The following is a 20,331-nucleotide window of genomic DNA, read 5'->3' on the forward strand; positions in this document are numbered from 1 at the left end:
CTATCTCGTCCTGTTACATTTTGTGCTCTAAAGGTACTTGCTAGGTTATTTGAGGTAAGGAAAAGCTCTCCGCACCTCACTGCCCAACCTAATGAGTCTGGGAAATTTTAAAGCACATCTGCTTAAAAGTGCTTGAGTGCTTAACTCATTCACACCTGCCTCTGGGAGCAGACATTATTTCAATGCTCTGTGAATTCATTTCCTCTCATCTCCTCCCTGTGGCCCAAGCACCAGTTCTTTGAGGGATGGGGAGGTGGAGAGCAAAGAGCAGTGGCAGAGCTTCATGAATGTTTTCTTCTGCGGTGGACCTGGCAGAAGGAATCTTCTCCTTCCTCCCTTGGCCATGCAGATGATCTGAGTTACAAATAACCCAGTGTTTATTCTATTGCTGGGCTTCTCAGCCTGGTTCACCGTGTTGCCCAAGCTTGCGCCGTTGCTGCAAAAGAAATATGCGCAGGGATCTATGGCAGAGAGAGGGACGGTGCCCAGGTCCCAGGGAGAAGGCTCCTCTTCACCAACCGAGTCTTGCTCCCTCCAGTCTCGCTTGCTGTGGTCTACAAGAAAATGCACGGTGGGATTTTTACATCTTGTCCCAGGAATTGCTCAAAACTCCACGCGCTCCCAGCCTGCTCCACCCAGGATTACCATCCTCTTCCTCCTTCCTTGGCACAGCCACCACCACTCTCTTAACGGCCTGGTCATGCTCTCCTCGTCTCCAACCAAAACGCTCTTTAAACCTAAAACAAAAAATGATTAGGCAGGCTTAGGAAACCGCAAAAGCTTCAAAGGATTAAATGCTAACGCTTCCCTTAGAGAGATCAAACATTCTACGCTGTTAGCCCTGCAGCAGCAGAAAATGGTACTAAATCTTCCCCGGCAATCAGGGAATTTCAGTGGCGGTGCAGGATTGCATGTAAGGAGGAGCAGGAGACTGATTTATGAGGAAAGATTAAAATGACTAAATATATATCTCTTGGCCGAGCCACTGCTAAGGAGTGATGTGACAACCGTGCAGAAGAACCTGAAGGACACGAAGGTGGTGGGGGGTGTGTGTGGAGGGGTGGAAAAGTTTGGGGGGATGGCGTAAAGGGTAGCAGAAATGGCTCAAAAATGTGGGGTGATGGTAGCAATGGCTCAAAATTTGGGGATCGTGGTGGCTGAGGCTCGGTGATGGCTGCGAAGTCATTCCTGTCCCTGCAATCCCAGGGCTTAAACCCTGCTGAAATCAAGTAAAACTGTAATATCTGGGGGGTTAACAAAAAATTAAAAGCCCATTTTGCTGAGCTGAAACCAAGTAGAAGAGCTGGATACGGCTCTTTTTTTTAGGAGGGGAAACACTGAATTAAGGACCAAAGACCACTTCAGAAATTAAGGGGAGCGGGGGGGAGTACACGCCACTCTTCCATGGATAATTAAAAGCGAAAAGCACGGTGAGGTCACTGCACGTAAAACTGTAGTATTTAGGGGTTTAAAATAAAACAATAGTCCATTTTGGTGAGCTGAAACCAAGTGGAAAAGCTGGATACGGCTCTTTTTTTTTTTTTTTTTTTTGAGGGGGGGAACACTGAATTAAGGACTAATGACCACTTTGGAAACGACGGGGGAGGGAGGACACGCCGCTCTCCCATCGATAATTAAAAGCACAACCGACGGAAAGCTGAAGAGGAAGGTGATGAATCTCCTCTAAAAGTCCCCCCTCAGCGGATAATCTGGAGGATAAAAAGTGTTTTTTCCTCAGGATCGCGTGAAGGTCCCTGCGGGGAGCGGAGGGGGGGAGAGGGGCCGGACGGGGGCCGCAGGCCTGAGGCCTGCGGCCCCCGTCCGGCCCCTCTCCCTCCCTCCGCTCCCCGCGAGGCGGACACCGGCCCCGGCCCCGGCCCCAGCCCCTCCTCGCCGGGCCCTGCCCGCCTGACGCCTCCTCCCCCGGCCGGCGCGGCCATGGCGGCGGCGGGGCGGCGGCGCTGAACGACGCGAGTATGGCGGGTCCCGGCGCGGCCCCTCCGCGCCTGGCTCTGGCCCTGGCCGCTTTGGCAGCGTTGGTGGCCGTGAAGTATTACCGGGACGGTGAAGCAGCCCGACAGCAGGTAACGGGGAAAGGGGGCGGGGGGGGAGAGGGGGCCGGGGGAGAGGCGGTCCTGAGGCCGCGCTGCCCCTTCACGGAGGGGAGGGAGGGAGGAAATGGCGGGCGGACTCTTTCGCGCCGCTGTGGGGGTCGGGGCGATGGCGGCCGCGGGGCTGAGGGGGCGTTGAGGTGGCCGCTGATGGTCTGAGGGGACTGCCACGCATCGGTGGGCGCCGGGGGTTGAGGTGGCCACCGCTGGGCTAAGGGGAGCACCAGGCGTTGGTGGCCACCGGGCTTGAGGTGGCTACTGGGGACGTGGTGGCCGTGGACAGGCTGAGGTGACTGCCCAGCAGTAGGGGCCACCGCGGTTGAGGTGACCGCCAGGCATCAGTGGCGACTGGCGTTGGAATGGCCACTGGGGGTGAGGTGGCTGCTGCTTGGCTGAGGTGACCACTAGACGGTGGTAGCCACGGGGGTTTTAGGTGGCTACTGGGGGTTGAGGTGGCTACCTCTGGACTGAGGGGACCACCAGGCATCAGTGGGCATGGGGGTTGAGGTGGCCATTACTGGGTTGAGGTGACCGTCACACATCGGTGGCCACTGTGGTTGAGGTGACCACCAGGCATTGGTGGCCAGTGGGCTTGAGGTGGTCACAGGGACTGAGGTAGCTGCCACCAGGATGAGGTGACTGCCACACACCAGTGGCTACTGGGTTGAGGTGCCTACCAGGGTTGAGGTGGCTGTCACTAGGCTGAGGGGACCACAGAGCTGTGGTGGCTGCCACTGGGTTCTGGTGGCCGCAGGGCACTGGTGGCTGCAGTCCTGAGGTGGCTGCTGTGGTTGAAGTGGCCACTGCCAGGCTGTGGGGACCACAAAGCTCTGACAGCTACTGGCCAGGCTGTAGGGATCACCAGGCATCAGCGGCAGTGGAGCTTGAGGTGGCCACTGCCAGGCTGTGGTGGCGACCACCAGACTGAGGTGACTATTGAGCTGTGATGCTCACCACACACCAGTGGGTATGGGCTTGAGGGAGCCACTGCCAGGTTGAGGTTTTGTAGAGCTGTGGCAGACGCCAGGCTTGAGGTGGCTACAGTGGTTGTGGTGGCCACCACCAGGCTGAAACAACTGCAGAGCTGCGGTGGCCACCAGGCAGCAGCAGTGACTGTGCTGTTGAGGCCCGTTGCTCCAGCCAGAAGATGGAGGAAGAGCGGGAGCACTAGAGCCTGGCCCTGCTCTCGGCGTAAGGCTTCACACCTCCTCCGATGGTGGCTCCAGGTGTCTCCTTCCCGCTTTATTCCCTGGAAAAAAAGGAATTTTTGTGGATTTTTTTCACGTTAGAAATGCAGGTCTTGTGTGGCCTTGAGCAGCTCTGACTGTAGAAGCAGCAAAAGAATGAGCTGAAAAACGGGAAGGGTTTTTTTAGGGGCTTTATTGTGTTGGGTTTTTTTTAAAAAATTAGGCTGATTGACGCTGTTTTTGATTGTAATCCGTATGATTCAAATGACGCCTGCGTGCTCTGGAGGTAGCATACCTTTGGTAAAGATCCTGCTCCCCTGGCTCTTCGCTTCGGCGTGCATCCCTCAACATCTAAAAAGGTTCGCGGAAAAGAGCAGACTTCTTGGTATTTCTGTAGTAAAAAGACAAGTGTTTTTAAAGGATGCCTCCTTTCTTTGTCTCTTGCATTGCAAAAAAAGGGGAACTGGCTCAAACCGGTTGATCAGAAGAATTCTTCTGACGGGGACAGAAAGGTGGCTGAGGAGATCTCGGCTGTGCCTGACAAAAAGCCAGGTCTCCTGGAGGTTTGGTTTTTGCGAGGGGACAGGTGGGGGCTGTGACTGGGCACTGCTGGAGAGGAGAACGCCATGTGAACAGCCCAAGGTTTTTATTTTTCCTTCGTCTGGCTTAAAACATATGTCTTGTCTCTTTCTATGGAAATGTTTATTTAGCTAAACAACCCACAAGCAGGTGGGAGAAGAAAACTCTTTGTGAAAACCACAAGTCTCCTCCTCTACAAAAAGGCTGAAAAAGCTCAGTCTTATCCCTCTGGCACAAACAGGGGAAACTTTTTTTATTTCTTATAATCGCAGGTTAGAAAGGGAAAAAAAAAAAAAAAAGAAAAACCACAAACTCTGGAGAGCTTTCTCTAACGTGAATGTTATCAGAAAGCAAAAGGCCAAGCCCTAACATCTCTCTCCCATTTTAAACACAATTTTTATGATCCCTTTTGCTGCGGCATACTGCATGCGGCAGGACCGGTGGAAGTCTTTCTTCCTCCGTGCCTGGGGTCTTATCTCCGGCCGGGTCGGTCCCTGCAGTGCCGAGGGGCTCGCGCAATGCTGCCGCCGAGCTGCCGTGCTTTGTGAGCGTGGAAATGAATGTTTCCGGAGGGAGCGATCTGTCCCTGTGCCGGTACTGCCTGGAGCACGCCTTTGCCGGAGCAGCGGCTCTGGTAGCTGGTTCTGGGGAGGGCAGCGTTCCCCGGAGCCCGCAGGAGCCCGGTACCGATCCCATTAGCCAGGAGGCTGCATTCAGCCGGCTGCTGGGACGCACGTGAGATGTGTGCACACGCCTAAGTCTTTATAATAACCCTCATAATACTTTGCCTGACCGCAAAGCTACCGTATCTCTGCTAGCTGTGGTTGTAGGAATAATTATCTGATGGTTCTGCAGCTGATGGTTTTTCATTGGTTAACCTGTGTGAAAGCGCAGGCTGAGGGGATGGAGGCGTGCCCGCAATTCAGATTGATTTTTGGAGGCTAACGTCCAACACCAGGCGCCCATATTCCCCCCCCCTTCACCTTCTGCTGTCTTAGACGCAGAGATGTTCTTCTGTATGCGTGGGGTATAACTGGTTCTCTTTCCGCCTTTAGCCCTGTTAAGTAAATGATCATGAGTTTTTCCTAATAGTACAGCAGCAGGCGGTCTAGCCAACTAAAAACTTTGTCACTCATTTGCCTCCCATCCCTTGAGGTCCGTGTCTGTGAAGTGCAAAAAGAAGAAAGGCTCTAAAAGATTCATCAGCAGGGAGTCGCTGATGCGCTGTGGAGAGGACTAGGAAATGGACCGTCTCTTCAGAGCTCGGTGCACATCCAGGACGGCCCCCTCCGCAGAGGAGGAAGCCGTTGCGTGCTCCCTGCACGCTTCCCTGCACCATGACCCGGCTGCCAGACACTGAGCGATTGCACAGGCCCTTACGAGGTTAATGCATTACGTGCCGAGCACAAGCAGGGTCTAGAGCCGAGAGGGGCTCTGAAGCCTGACCCAAGGCTTCATGACATGACCCTGGCTGTCAGGGAACAGGGCAGTTGCTCAGGAAGGTGTTGTTATCTGTTTGCAGGGCCAAGTATGTACCTTCCCATTCATTTGGGGAACGAAGGCACAGTTTTGGCCCCAAAAACTTGGACAGTTCGTAGCAGGTTGTTCCTGTGCATAGATAAATAACCATCTTGTTCCTTCACTCCTTTTCAGCTGTGCAGTTCCTGCACGCCCCCCTCCTTGTCTTTTCTCAGCCATGTCTGCGTCCAGATCTCTGGTTTGTATTCCAGGGTCTTTATTTCTGTCTGTCTCGGTCCTGAAACTGCCCTGGAAAGCTCTTAAGTGCTTTTGTTGCTGCAGTTGACGGGAGCAAAGCCTTCCAGGCTGCATTAGTGCTGCTTCAGGCTGGCAGGCAACAGATGGAAAATAAAGTAGTTCAGGAGCTCTGGGGATGGTAACGGTGCTGCAGGCAGTAGAGAATAAACACGGTTAAACAGCAGAATACAGAGTATTTATCCTTGCAGCTTCAGGCTTTTACGGGGGTGGCAGGAGAAGCTGCCCCAGATGATGGGTCACAGGGGATGTGCTGCAGGCTGTGGCTTGTCTGACTTGCTCGATGTCTCTCTCTTCCTCTCACACCAACGTGGAGCTGTCTTCTGCCTCAAAGTTGTCCCCTCCCCTTCAGTGCTGCGGAGTGGAAATGACCAGAAGCATCTAGAGCCTTTCTGGGGCTGCTCCAAGGGAGACATTGCGTTCCAGTGGTGTTTTCCACCGGATGACCTCCGTCTGGGCCTTGCAGAGGGAGAAACTGAGGCTCAGGGTGGCTGGGATCTTGCAGAAGTTTCTGGAGAAGACCCTGGGATTTGTGGCTCCCCGATGCAGGGCCAAACGAGCAAGCAGTGCTCCCCCCCTGCGGAGCACGGGGCCAAAATGTTCCATCCAGTCCTGAGGCTGGAGACTTGGAGGGGAACTTGACCAGAGCAGGGCGGTTGTGTGCAGTAATGCTGGCCTGGATCTCAGCACCGCTGTAAGTTAAGTCGCTTTCTCCAGAGTTACAAGGGCTTGGTTCATTTCCTTTGTGTTTTTGTAATGTGGATAGTCATGTATTTGACAGCCTTTATTTCACTGCGCATCAGTTAATTACAGAAATCATGGTCTCCAGGTGCTCTCTATATCTGCAGGTTTAGGACTAACTATCTGGAAAAAGTTGGAAATTTTTCTGACGAAAGACTTTGAGGCCGACTAAGCAAATGATTCAGTTTGAATTACTCAGCCAGATGTAGTTTTAATATGCTCATGCCAACAGTTCCTGGACACCGATCCCTATTGTAAATAGCACAAAATCCTGCCAAGGGGCATTAATCTTTCAATTTGATGGCTGTGTTTGTGTGCTGGAAAGAATGCAAATAAACTCTGAAGCTGAGAGGGGCTGGAGTGAATTTTGTAAGAGGTTGGAATGAAATCTCACTTGCATCTTCTTCCCGAACTAGGAGCTGGCACTGAAGTCTTTGGGAAGCGAGGGGCTGTTTCTCTTTTCTTCTCTGGACACAAACAACGATCTGTACCTCAGTCCAGAAGAGTTCAAGCCGATAGCTGAGAAGCTGACAGGTAGGTATCTGTGTACCTCACAGAGCGCTCTCTGCACAGACAGAGTAAACACCAAAAATACTACACTCAACAGTTTTTATTCATGTCTTTATTTTTTTCCGAGTGCTGTTTTGGGTCTTACTTACATGAAGAGAGGCTGCTAAGCTTTACATGTTTCTGAAAAGGCTTAAGCACTAGACATCACTTTCACAAAGTAGAGTTTTTATAAGACGGAACATCCCATTGCTGGACTAGCAAAGTACATAAGTTACTTTGTCTAGAGCTTAAAGGGGATTTGGGATGGGTGAATGCAACAAATACAGTTCAGCCCAGGCTAGGCCAAATCTATTAGTGAGTTGCAGCGCTTCGTTGATACCCTCCTCCGGCTGTAGCGGTCTCTCGTAGATAGCAGTTGTGAGAGATCGTGTTTGGAGACTATCGGCATGTAACAAATGTCTCTTGGTGGTGCCAAGCAGGAAGAAGTGTGATGATAATGCGCAGGAGAGCTTACAGTACAGTCGAAATACAGACAGTTGTTTGTTTGTGCGGTAATTAATTGGCTAAAGCATGTGTTCTGATCCCTCCTGGGTGAAATGAGACTGCTTAACTGAGCCATGGGGTTTAGAGAGCCGTCCGCCAAAAGGAGGGCTCCCCTTTAACCCATGCAGCCAAAGCTGGTCTCTGGGGTGGGTCTGTGTTTTGCCACAGCGTAGGGACAGCTGGGAGGCTCCCAGTGCTCCTGGATTTGCCAGGATAAATGTGTAATCACTTCACAATTGCTTAAAAGGGAAGGGAGAGGAAACAGCTGCTTTAATGCCTGTCCCTTTGTCTAGGGGTTGCTCCCATCTCAGAATTTGAAGAGGAGGAAACGCCTGATCCAAGCGGGGAGACGTTGTCCATTGTGGCTAAATTCCAGCCTTTGGTCATGGAAACAATGACGAAGAGCAAAGATGGTTTCTTGGGAGTACGTATAATGCAGGATGTGTATGGCTGGGAATTCTGGTATAAACATGTCCAATGGGCTGGTAACATCACCAGGAATAAGCGCTAGCATGTTCAGAGGGGGAGGTGGTCTTGCTCAAGCCTGTGGGATTTGCTTTGACGATCAAGCTCACCGCTTTCTGCAGCATTTCATTGTTTTCAGTGCACTCGGCAGCGCTGTGCCCCAATTAACACACCTTTCCTGGGAAGCTTGAAGCAGACATTAGAGATGGCTTTCCTGGAGCTAAGTCCAAAAGCAGTGGTGTTACGTGGTGTGTTCCCCTCTCTCCCATTTTCTATTACTCACATCATTGAAAGTTGACAGAACTATTTGGTGGTGTTTGGGGTGGTAGGAAGAATTTAAAACGTGTTTAGTTGGGGTTTTTTCACCCTTCTCCAGAGCCTAGTTACATCCATCAGCATTACTGCACGTTTGAAGAGTCTGGTCTAGGCTCTGATAGTGTCTTTTGTTCACAGATTTCTCACGTCGCTCTGTCTGGGCTGAGGAATTGGACTGCCCCAGCAGCCCCCATGAGCGTGATGCTTGCCAGGCAGTTTAAAGCTTTTCTTCCTCCGAAGAATAAACTGGATCTTGGGGATCCGTGGTGGATAATTCCTAGTGAATTGAACATCTTCACTGGGTATCTTTCCAACAACAGATTTTACCCTCCTCCTCCCAAGGGCAAAGAGGTGAGATATGAAAGTCAGTTTCTGTGTACCTGAGAGGTAGTTTGTATAAACGTTCTGCCGTATAGCCCAGATGAATCAGGAATCCCTAGAGCGACGAGGCTATTGCATTATGTCTCCCTGGACTTTCTAAGGGAGCAAAAAGGCTGCAGTGTACAGCCAGGAGCACCATCTCCTAAATTGGAGGTAAAACTGAGAGCAGGCAAAAGCTTTGGGTGTCTGAGGCTACCCTGAGCATCTTCATCTTGTTTAAGCTTTTGGGTTTTTAGGCTAGTCTTTCCCAGACAGGGAGGGGAGAGGGTTATTCAGAAAGCACTTGTATGAAGTGATGGTGCCTTGTGGAACAGTTGCTAGGTGCCATCCCAGAGGTGAGCGTTTCATTGACAAGTGAAACGACGTGTATACATAGTTTGTAAAGCTAAGCATGTATATCACTCTCCCCTGGGGTGCCTGGGTAGGTGTTAGTGATCGCATAGTTGATATCCTTTCCCAGCCTGGTGTGTTTATTGATTGCATACCCACTCTTTCAAAGTCTTTAAGTAGTATTGATGGAGGCAGCCTCGTAGATCAGTTTACTGTACTTAGACATTCAACCGACTGGGATGATGGAAACTTGCAAACAATGAGAGTAGCATAAAAAGCGCGGAAGATGGATTTATTTTTAAAAGTACTCTCTTGCTTTATCTCCTTGTTTTGTCATTAGGTAGGTCTCTGAGCTAATTTTTAAGTCATAGCAATTCACTTGCCTTCCTGATCTGGTGGAGAGAGTTACTCTGGAGCTGCAGCTGACCTGCAGTGGAGGAACTGTTCTCATTTTTGCTCTCTTACAATTATTTCTCTAGATCATAATCCACAGGCTTTTGAGCATGTTCCACCCACGCCCCTTCGTAAAAACCCGCTTTGCTCCCCAAGGAGCTGTGGCCTGCATCCAAGCCATCAGCGCCTTCTACTACACCATAGCATTCAGGTAAGGCCATGGGTCCGGGGTGTTAGAGGAGCGCCTGGGGGCTCCTCTGAGTTTGTTCCATATCTCAGGGGAGTGGGGAAGGCCGCTGTGAGCCCGTGGCAGAGAGCGCACGTGTCATTGCATGTGCTGTCGTGTTCCCAAGCAAGATCAGATGTGTCCTCGCTGGGAGGGAGGCGAAGCAGTTGGAGGAAGAGGGTGATTCACAGCCCGCTCTTGCCCGGGTGTGATGCTTTGCTGGTGCCCGAAGAGGGCACCCGTGTTCCCAGTGTCGCCCAGTCCCTGCTGAGGCAGGGACTGCTGCCCAGATGCAGGACAGCAGCCGTTCTCTATCACCCTTGGTTTGGAGCTGTTCCTGGCTGAAAGGGGCGAGTCTGATTAGCGAGAAATTCCTTAGATTTTGGTTAATCGGGGGGTGGAGTGCATTTCCAAGGGGGATAGTCTGGGGAATTGTTCTCTTGTTTTACTGGGAGTGTTGCACGCAGCTTTTATTTGCCTGATCAAGCTGGAAGGGAGGCTGAAAGGGTCTTAGTCTGTTCCTGCAGTTCAAGGAACGATAATGTAATTCATCCTTCCTGGATGGACACTTATTGCCCAGTTCCAAAAGGCATTGATCGTGGAGATGATCCTGACCCAGGGGATCTGCTCCAGTCTTTTACTCTCTTCATTGTGTGAAATGAAAAGCTTTTTGAACTGAACCTCTCTGCCCCAATTTAGCTTCATAATTTCTGGTGCCTGGAGATAACTTTTCCCTGCTGTCATCTGCAGCGCGTGATCCATTCTCTCGTCCCGACACTGCAGCTGATGGCTCCTTTCTCATTTCAGGATCCATGCTGAGTTCCAGCTGAATGAGCCACCAGACTTCCCCTTCTGGTTTTCCCCAGGCCAGTTCACAGGTCACATCATCCTCTCCAAGGATTCTTCCCATGTCCGAGAGTTCAAGCTCTTTGTCCCTAACAGCAGGTACAGCCCTTTCTTTCTCTTCCTGGGGGCTAAAGAGACTTGAGGGTTGTTATAAATGAGGCCCGGTGGAACCCAGGAGCTTCGGGATCCTGTCCTGTGCTGCACTCGGGGCTGTGCGTGGGGGGGGGCTAGTGGGCTCTTTTTATATGAAGATATGAGTGCAGCAACAGCCCTGTCCCCTGTGGTACGTGGGTGCCCAGGCCTGTGCAGGGAAGGCAGATCTGCAGTCTGAGCTTTGGGCAGGCTAGTTCTGTTGTTTGCTTATCTGTTTTCCCCATACGTCCTTCTCTGCCAGCGGTCATCACGGTCATCGTGTCCTCAATTCTCTAGTTACAGTTGCTCCCTAAACTGGTTCTGATGCAATTTTTCAGGAATAGCTCTGTTTATCAACAGGTCTGGGGGGCGTCTGGCTTAGAGGAGGCAGGGAAGGACAAGGGCAGAGGAAGGACAGGGGAGAAGCAGGGCAGAGGTTGCTGGGGACATGGAGCATGGGGTTGGGGACGGATGTCCTTGCACAACCTGGCTGCAACTGGCACATGCTTCAACTGAGCATCCAAGCCTGAGCTGTCCTGTGCCAAACCACTGTAGAGGGAGGTACCTGCAGGCACGTGGGAGGACACACGGGGATGGGGAATCTAAGTTGTCCTGATATCACCCTAGAGACAGGCAGTAGCCTCTTCTGCAAGCACTGCTGCAAGCACTGCTCCCCCTGACCTGTCCCAGCAGCCCTGGCTGTGGCAGGGGCTCTTGCAGATGTCAGATACCTGTTGCAAGCTGCAGAAGGCTCCTTGGGTGTCTGTGATGGATGAGCTCATGCTTTTCAGCCAAGTCCCTGGAAAATCTGAGTGAATTGAGCTCTGCAGTTGCCTGTAAAACTGGCAAATGCATCTCTAACAAGTCGCTGAGGATCCCTGACCCATTTCAGGGTCTGATTCACTCACCAGTAGCTGTCCCTTTGTACTTGGAGGATGGGGAGGGATGGGAAGGGTGTGGAGAGTGGCCCCTGGCAATCCCAGTGCCTGGCTTAAAGCACCGACGTTCATCAAAGCCTGATGCTCTTGCTTCAATATATTCTTTGCTTGGTGTTTTGCAAGTTAAGGCTTTGTGTGCATAGCTTTGCACTAGCTCATTCCAGCTCTCTGGCAAGCAGCTGGAAGCGTTTCAGGGGAAAGACGTTCCAAATCTCTTTGCCCATGACGCCTGGAGTGAAAATTCTATTATAACATTACCCTGGCGACTCAATCCCTATGGCTCTGTCAGCACATTTGTTACAGCAAGCATACACTTACCGCTCTGCCAGCAACTCCTTACAAAAGCCTTTTGGTTCCAAAGAAACACTTTTAAAAGTTCAGCAGGATCAGAATGTGCAAGTTAAGTGCTGGAAGTGAAGGGGGAGCAAAGACACCTCTCTCTTCCGTACTTTGACAGTACTCAAAGGTGTGAGCGCGTTTGCCTTAAGTGTTGGGTGGGTGCCTGGGCCCTGATCCACCAGGGATACTGGTGTTGCTGGTCTTGTGCAGGGAGAACGCTGATCTCCAAGGAGCCAGAGGCTCTGGGCTTCAGCACTGACCTTGCAAGAGGAGCATTGGGTGTTCTCATTTGTTTGGGGTTTCCCATACAGAGTTTTAGCCTTGGATGACTTTGAACATACCGGGTTTGTCTTGCAGGTCTCTGAACGTTGATATGGAGTGGCTGTACGGGGCAAGTGAAAGCAGCAACATGGAAGTGGATATCGGTTACCTGCCTCAGGTCTATAGTCACTCTCAGTCCTCTGTGTGCGTGCAGCATCCCAGCAGGGATTTATGCTGCCATGCCCCTAAGCTGTATAACCTCACTTTTCCCTGTTCTTTAGAGCTTTCTCTTGAACATTTCAATATAACAATATAATCTCTGTTGATCTGTGTATGTCCTCTGCAGCAATATGGCTCCCTATTGCCAGTTCTTGTGATATTTTATTTTTTCCCTCTGTGTGGGTTTTATCCTAAGCTTCTGGACTCATGTGACTTCTTCCATTTCTGAGAAGTTGTCTGACAAGCAAGGGGGGAAGATTAGGAGCTGAACCCAGGCCCTGAGCCCAGATGGGTGTATGAACAACAGTGTGTCTGAATTTAGAAACTGCATGAGGTTATTCCTCTATTCTGTGGTAATCCCAGCTCTTGGGACAGGAAACATAAGGCAGGATTTTGAATGCCTGAATTTTTAACAGTCCCATTTTCTCCTAAACTAGATCCATGTTTCTTTTTAATTGCCAAAAGTCAGGAAAATAGACTTACACAATAATTTCAGATGTACTACAACCCTGAACCGCAGGGAAGCTCCTGAACAGCTTTCCCTGTTGCACCCTCTTGTGGCCAGCCAGGGGTCGCGTAAGGGCTGTGCTGGTGGTAGGAACAAGAGCTTCAAACTAGCCCTGCAGATCCCAGTGATTTTAAGGATGTGGTGTGCCACAGTCAAAAATCCCCATTGGGATGGTGGGAACATGGAGTGAACGGGTCTCATGCGTTCCCAATCTAGCGAGCACAGTCAGACAATAACTGAAGGAAATAAAGTTGCTTTCCTGTTACTCCCCAGTAAAACACGTCTGCAACTGGTAAAGTGCAGCTCCAGGAGACAGTAGATCAAGCTGTATCTTAATTAGAAGCTGCACAATCTTATTTTGCATCTTTATCCTGTCCTGGAGTACAGAAAAACCAAGAGTGGGATATCTGCAATGCTCAACTCTCAGCTGTTCTCCTGCAGATGGAGCTGGAATCGACAGGGCCTTCAATCCCCTCTGTGATCCATGACGAGGACGGGAATGTGATTGACAGCAGGGATCCCTCAGGGGAGCCCATCCAGTTTGTGTTTGAAGAGATAACCTGGCAGCAGGAAATCCCCTGGGAAGAGGCAGCCCAGAAGCTGGAAGTAGCCATGTATCCATTTAAGAAGGTGAGGAAGGGGCCGGGCTCTTCCTTGGCACGTTTATTTGGGGCAGGTCATCTTCCAGTCACCTGGAGGACGAGCAGAAACCAGAGGCCACAACCTGATCAGCATTTAGAATAGTGTGAGGGTGTCCCAGCTCAGCGGGTGCCTCCCAGGCACTGCCTGTGTGGCTTGATGGACTTCCAGTTCCCAGATGAGGGAGGACAGCATCTCTGAAAGGCCGTTTGGGGTTGCACAGCAGCAGGAGCAGGAGCAAAGCCTAGATGTCATGTGTCCCAGGCTTGTATTGTAAATGTAGGCTTATCCTTCCTTCCTCTTATCAGTAGCTGCTGGCGCGATTTCTGAGTGAGGCAGGTAATCGCGCTGCTTACAAATGGTTTTCCTCTGGCGTTACTTTTGCAATGTTCAGCTACCTTTGGTCCAAGCTTTCCTTATCAGCAGAAAACACACAATCCGCCTGTTCCTCTGCATCCCGCAGTGAGACACAAATGTATAGCATTGGGTGACCGAAACTATTTAACATGCCAGCAGCCTGTGGAGCAGATGGCTACTGCCTGTCACCGCTTCCTGGGCTGAAAGGACACGTTTCAATGGCTGCCTCCTTGTGCCTGAGCTTACAAATGTCCCTTTGAGCTGCCAAGATGTTAATAAAGTTCCCTTCATTTGAGTGATTGGAACAATCTCTGCGCAGGGTCCCTCGCAGCCAGTTTTTAGGCTGTTTCAGTGAGGTTTTGTAATAAATATCTCAAGACCAGATTTCCCAGGCTGCTGAGGTGCGTTAGCCTGCCTGCAGTTGTGCAGATGCTTTCTGCAGTGTGTAAAGATGGGGCTCTGCAGGTGCTGGTAACGTCCCACAATGCCGTGATGGGCTCGCTGCGGTCTCACCGGGAGATGAAGTTGTCCCTGGGGAGGGCACCACAGTTGTTGTTTGCCTTAATCTGCAGGATCTAAACTCTGTGTGTCTCAACCTGTGGGGTACAGCAGGTCTGGTTCCTTCAGACCCTGCTCATGTTGGAGATGGGCTGCTCTGTGTCTGTTTCTCAAGCTATCTCTCTGCCTTCAGGTCTCTTATCTTCCCTTCACACAAGCTTTTGAGAGAGCAAAAGCAGAAAAGAAGCTGGTGCACTCGATCCTGCTGTGGGGTGCCCTGGACGACCAGTCCTGCTGAGGTGAGGACAATCCCAGTGTGGCTGGAGGAATGAGGTGTCTCATTGAGGCTGTGAGAATGGCCAGGGGTCAGAGAGCCGGTCAGGAGCCAGCGGTAAATGTTGTGCTACTTGTTCTGGCACTGAAGATGCTGAATAGAAAGGAGCTGGAAGTGGGGAATTACTGATCAGAGCTTAGGCTCCCAGCAGCAGGATCAGATCTATTTGAGACAAGCCCTGCACCAACTCGCTAATTCAGGTGCCTTTGTCGAGGGGGAGGCACGGGTCTGGTCTTTCTCCTTTCTATTCCGCCCTCAGTCTGCTTGGGTAGAGGCAGCATCTGCAGGGTGAAAGGGACACTGCTCTCTGCTTTGTCCCTGACACCTGCGCAGCAGAAGCCAGAGCCAGATGTGGGCTTGGGGTTGTCCTGATATGTAGCTATTTCCGTCCCCGGTGCCAAAGAACTTGTGTGCCACATTGAACAGGAGTGGTGGGTGGGAGAGGAGCAGGTATCTTTAGTCCTGTCTGCCCTTAAAAATTCTCCAGCACATATGGGCTCTGCTTGTCTTGAACAGCAAAGGCACTCAGGGTGGATTCGCAGGGCCTGATCCTTTCCCAAATGCACCAAACCTTGCAAGTGGCTGGGGTCTGCTCTGGTGAGTCTTCTCTGCCAGCAGCACACGTGGGGAAACAGTAAGTGTGGAAAACTGCCAGGAAAGGAGAAAAAAAGACAATGGGGCTGGGCTGGTGGCATCGCAGTGGCATCAAACATGGCAAGAGTCAGCTCTAGAAACACAGCAAACCACTGTCTGCCTCTCGTCCTGTGCCAGGTTCGGGGCGGACTCTCCGGGAGACTGTCCTGGAAAGTTCGCCCATCCTCGCCCTGCTGAACGAGAGCTTCATTAGCAGCTGGTCCCTGGTGAAGGAGCTGGAAGAGCTGCAGGTGAGTGTCGCAGCCACATCTGCCTTCTTTGCTTTTGGCACTGGTGAACGCAGATGGTGGTTGGCACGGGGGAGCTCACACCTGTGCCAGTGGGGGATTTGGGTTCCAGACCCTCCGTGTCCTAGCGGTTGCAGGGGCCAAGCAAACACCAGATGGAGGCAGGCTAAGAAAATGGCACAATGACCCCTTTCACTCTGTCATGGTGCCAATATTAAAAGCTAAACCAGATGCTTCACTGTGAGATAGCCCTGCCCAAGGCCATTTGTGCCATCAACAAACTGACTTGTCTGTAACCCAGGGAGCAACCAAATACTGTCTGAACCCTGAGTCTCCTGATTGCACCTTTCCCCACTTATCAGCCTGTCCCTGGGCCAATGCTGTCAGCTGGGGTCAGTCATGGAGCTGGAGACTCTGGGAAAAGCCGGGATCAGGCTGTTGGTGTGCCTGGGAACTGCCAGTGATGGGGTGATTTTATTGTTCAGGGAGAAATTCTACAGCTGAAAAGTGAGGGGGAGAATGACTGAAGGGGAGTAGTAAAGCAGATGGTGAGAATGGAGCCAGTTACTAGTGGCTGCAGAGTAGCTTTTTGGTGTCCCTCCTCCTCCTGTGTTCAGTGTGCTCTTGCTGCGCCGCTCTGCTAGTTTTGGTGTGTGCAAACATATTTCTTTGGGGTCTTTTTACAGAGCAACAGAGAGAATGAGTTCTACAGCAAGCTGGCTGACCTGCACCTGGAGAAATACAACTTCCCCGTGGAGATGATCATCTGCCTCCCCAATGGCACAGTGGTACGTTCGTTACCCTTTAGCTGGGCTTGGCTCGTCCCATCAGAATGTGCTCTTTTCAGGGTCGTCTGCAGACCCTGAAGCGAGTGTCCGCTCCCCCAGCCGTTCCCTGGCTCCTCGAGCCTTTGTGGGGCCATAGTCCCATACGGTGCTGTGCTCCCAGGGATGCTGTGGCAGACAGACAGCAGCTCTACCAAGAAATCTGAAACAAGTATCTTTTTATTCAGAAACAGAACAGCAGCAGCTCTGGGCAGGGAGGGGGGAAACAGTCAGACTTGAACCAAATGTCTGCCCGTGTTCCCTCATTGTCCCTGGTTGGAGTCAGTGACCTTTGGGAAGACATTGCAGCTTGTTTCCTGTCCCTTGTGCTCATGCTTTGGAGAAAATCTCTCCTTATCAGCACCTTCTGGCACATTTATCTTTCTCTCCATTCCCCAAGTTTGTCACAGCAAATCAGCCATTAGCAAGTCCACACGCTTCAGCTCTGCTGTTCCTCCCAACAACCCCCCCCGCCTTGGATCTGAAGCACAACAGTTCCTGACACTTGACAGTGCGGCTCTTTGCTGTGTGTCACCAGCGGGGCTGTCTGCGGTGGAGGATCCTGCCAGGGCTCATCCGATTGTGCCCCACACTCACAGATATTAGCCAGTAACGCATGCAGTGACTCCTTGCTGGCTCCCCTCCCGATGGGCCTGGGGGCTGGTGGGTGCCTTCAGGCCTGTCGAGGTTGCTGTGGTCAGTGGCCGCGTGTCCCCCTTCCCCACCTCCTCGGGGGAGCAGAAAGCACAGAGACATTTGAAGCTCAGGTGCTGGTTTTGCAGCTGGGCTGGGCTGAGAGCACCCCAGCAGTCGGCGTGGTCGGGCTGCCATCTCCCCAGCCCTGGCTCAGAGCTAGGTTTTATGCCTGTGTGATTTTTCCCAAATCGCCTTCATCTTCTTCTTAACCTAAGCGAAGGGTCAGGACTCTCAGGGAAAGAAAGAGGCCATTGTCTTTCACACATCTTCCTCTGACTGTAAAGTGCAGACCTGAATCCTGGATGCTGAATTAGCATTCACAAAGTGCTAGAGTTCTTTGAGTTGTTACAGTCTTGTCACCTGGGTCCTGGCTGGAGGCCAAGGCAGTGGCTGGGGAATTGTTCTGGCTTTTAAAGTCTCCTCTCCTCATCTGTTTTCCTTCCCAGATTCACCACATCAATGCCAACTACTTCCTGGATATTACTTCTATGAAGCCTGAAGATGTTGAAAGTAGCATCTTTAGTTTCTCCACCAATTTTGAAGACCCTTCAACTGCAACTTACCTCCAGTTCCTGAAGGAAGGACTGCAAAGAGCAAAACCATACCTGCAGACCTAAAAACAAAGGCACCTGAATGCCCCACAGAGATGGCCAAAGACTTCAGAGATCTATTTTGATTACAAAAATTCTTCCTTATCTTCATGCCAGATGTTGATGTTAAGATGCAGACAGCCCCAGCACTGGGGCTCTGCTCTGGATGTTGGTTTGAGGCTAAGTTTCAAGTGATACCAGTTTACAGATTACCAGTTGCCCTTTTGAGTTCAGGCAAATTTTTACAGGAGTGGAAATACTTGAATCTGTAAACACTTTTGGTGCATACGCCTTCGTTTGCCACCCACCCCCCTGTTTTTCCAGCTCCTGTTCAGACTCTGCCGTGAAACTCGTGTAACAGCTATACCAAGCGTCACCTGGAAACCCCAGATCTCAAGGACCGGACTGTGTTGAACCGTGGAGAACAGCATTGCCATTACGACCGAACACTCGTGGTGAGCGCCTGTGCCCTGTGGGCGAAGGCGCAGAATCCAGCGCAGCTGGGAAGCTCCTTCCTGGCAGCCGGTGTCCTCCACATCTCCTCGCTGGCTGCCCTGAGGCTGGGATGCCAGCTCTTCACTGGGGCGTTTATGGACAGCAATGGCATAACGGGACTGTGGCTGGTAACGTGTAGACAGGAAAGTAGGAGCTTCAAACTGGAGGGTTGAGCTCTGGTGTAGCCCCCGCCCAGCACCGGCGTGCCGTGGTGGGAGAGAGGTCTCACCGATTCAGGTTCTTTGCATCTGAGGGAGGTGCTGACGTTGACAGAGTGAAATTAGGAATGGAGACGAGGGCAGCAAGAGGTATGGTGCAGCTCAGAGTCATCAGGCGTGGATTAACTGGGGGGATTTAGGGGCCAGAGCCCCTGTTAGCTCCAGCGGTGCAGTACGTGAACTCCAGGTTACAGGACACGGTAGTGAGCAGTGCCCCCACCCCGTTCAGCCCAGGGCCGCTCCCACCCCTCCGGCTTTGAGAGCTTTGTTCTCCCAGTGTCTCCTCGGAGCTGGTGAAATGATCCGTCCTTGTTTGCTTTGAGCTTCTAAGTCACACTGAACGATGACCCATGACGAGGTTCCCTTTGGGAATGGGAGGTTCAGTGTTGTCCTGAGAGTAGGAACTGGCTGAGAACTGAGCAGTTTTAAAAGCCAGTGGTACTAAAAGAAATTTTCAGGAGATTTTTCCAAAGAAATTGTTCAGACAGAATGCCATTGTCTTACCTGTAACCACCCTGAGCAGTTGCTCCTACTCTGGACCAATGCCTGGCTACAGAGTGAGTGCAATTTGGAGCAGGAAAGGTCAAATGAAACGGGTTTTTAAGCATATTCCTATAGGTAGGTGAGGAGACAAAGCATCTTCAGTAGATGGCTGCAAACAGCCGCGGCTGGTGATGCTTTTTCTGCTCTCTGAAGCACAATTTTGTTGGACCAAATCAAACCGGGGAGAAAAGCTGGTTTTTTTGGAAGGGGTGTTTTCATTCCTGGGTTCCAGGACCTGGGAGGAACCCGGGGGTGGCGATCACCCTGTCCCCACCCTGCCCCAGCACTCCTGTCTGTGTCCATGGCTGGAGCTTAGATGGACCTCTGTGCTGAACCAGCGTAGCTTCACTAATTGCTCTAGTGAGATTAATTACCCCTGGGATGTTTCTCAGTATCGGCTTTCTAACTATGCATTAGCTCTGCACTTTTCTAGCACTCCACGGGGCCTGCAGTAAGGACAGGCTTGGATCTGGCAGCGCTTTCAGCTGCGGAAAGTGCCAAAGCCTCCAGGCAGTGTTTGAGACCCAGCTCCTGTCACACCGGCGGTCTCGTCCCTCCGGGGGACTCTGGTCTTGTCCCTTTGGGGGACTTTGTCCCAAGCAGAGAGCGGCAGAGGAGAGGGAGTGCCTGCCTCCCCACGGCTCCTCGGGAGGCACCACTGCAGCGTACACCGGCCCTTCTGGCTCTTACAAACCTTCACCTGAGGGAATTTTTCTGCACCTTTCCTGAGCCCCTCGGCCGGGTGTTGGAAGCGGTGTCTGTCAGTTGTGCTCGGGTGGAGAGACCATTCCGTTTGTTCCCCTTCCCCCTGGTTTTGCAGCAGAAGGGTCTGGCGAGGGCAGCGTCTGAGCAGGCAGGGATTGCCTTTGTCTTTTCAGGCTTAGAAAAACCAGGCAGTGCAGCGGTTCTGCAGGGCCCGGGGAGCCCCCGAGGGAGGCCGAGCTCAGACAGTGGCTGTGACAGTCCCAGGCACAAGCAGGGCCTGTGCCCAAGCCCGCGGTGAGCCCGGGAGCCCTGGAAGCACCTCGGTTTTCCTCTGCGGGCTCCTGCAGCCCGGCCCAGAGACGCCTCTGGGGGAACGGGGGTACGCGGCTGTGTCCCCGTTAGCCTATTAACTGCCAACCTGCTTAATTGATCTCTCACTGACCCCCCTCTGCCAGCGCTGGGCTCCGGCAGAAGCTGTTGCCTGAGGCTTTTATTAATCCGTGCCAAGCTTTTTTTTTTGTCTCCTGTTTGTAAACATACTAAGGTTTATTTCGATAGGTTTGTGGTACCTCGGGGAGGGGAGGAGGAGCTGCTTTCCCCCACCTCCTGTGCTTCGTGACGCTCTGGCCTGAAACCCGCGGCGGGCCAGGGCCGATGTCTGCCAGCGAGGCCGGGGGGGAGCGGTTCGGTGCCGGTCGGCGGGACGGGCCGCCGGGCCCCGGCTGTAACAGTGCTTGTTAAATCCATCCCACCA

The 20,331-nt window shown here is 52.0% G+C and overlaps 1 protein-coding gene across 1 annotated transcript; it reads left to right on the plus strand.

Moving 5' to 3' along the window:
• The first annotated feature begins 1,885 nt into the window (after positions 1 to 1,885).
• SELENON (selenoprotein N) lies at positions 1,886 to 20,328 on the plus strand. The gene is made up of 12 exons (XM_054223383.1): positions 1,886 to 2,084; positions 6,808 to 6,925; positions 7,738 to 7,868; positions 8,363 to 8,575; positions 9,415 to 9,539; positions 10,362 to 10,499; positions 12,167 to 12,248; positions 13,239 to 13,427; positions 14,485 to 14,590; positions 15,397 to 15,509; positions 16,193 to 16,294; positions 17,473 to 20,328. The coding sequence occupies exons 1-12, from the start codon at positions 1,977 to 1,979 to the stop codon at positions 17,641 to 17,643; spliced, it is 1,596 nt and encodes a 531-aa protein (XP_054079358.1). The 5' UTR covers positions 1,886 to 1,976; the 3' UTR covers positions 17,644 to 20,328.
• Positions 20,329 to 20,331: the final 3 nt, after the last annotated feature.

The sequence above is a fragment of the Rissa tridactyla genome, chromosome 18, assembly GCF_028500815.1.
Source record: "Rissa tridactyla isolate bRisTri1 chromosome 18, bRisTri1.patW.cur.20221130, whole genome shotgun sequence".
In the NCBI taxonomy this organism is placed as follows: domain Eukaryota; kingdom Metazoa; phylum Chordata; class Aves; order Charadriiformes; family Laridae; genus Rissa; species Rissa tridactyla.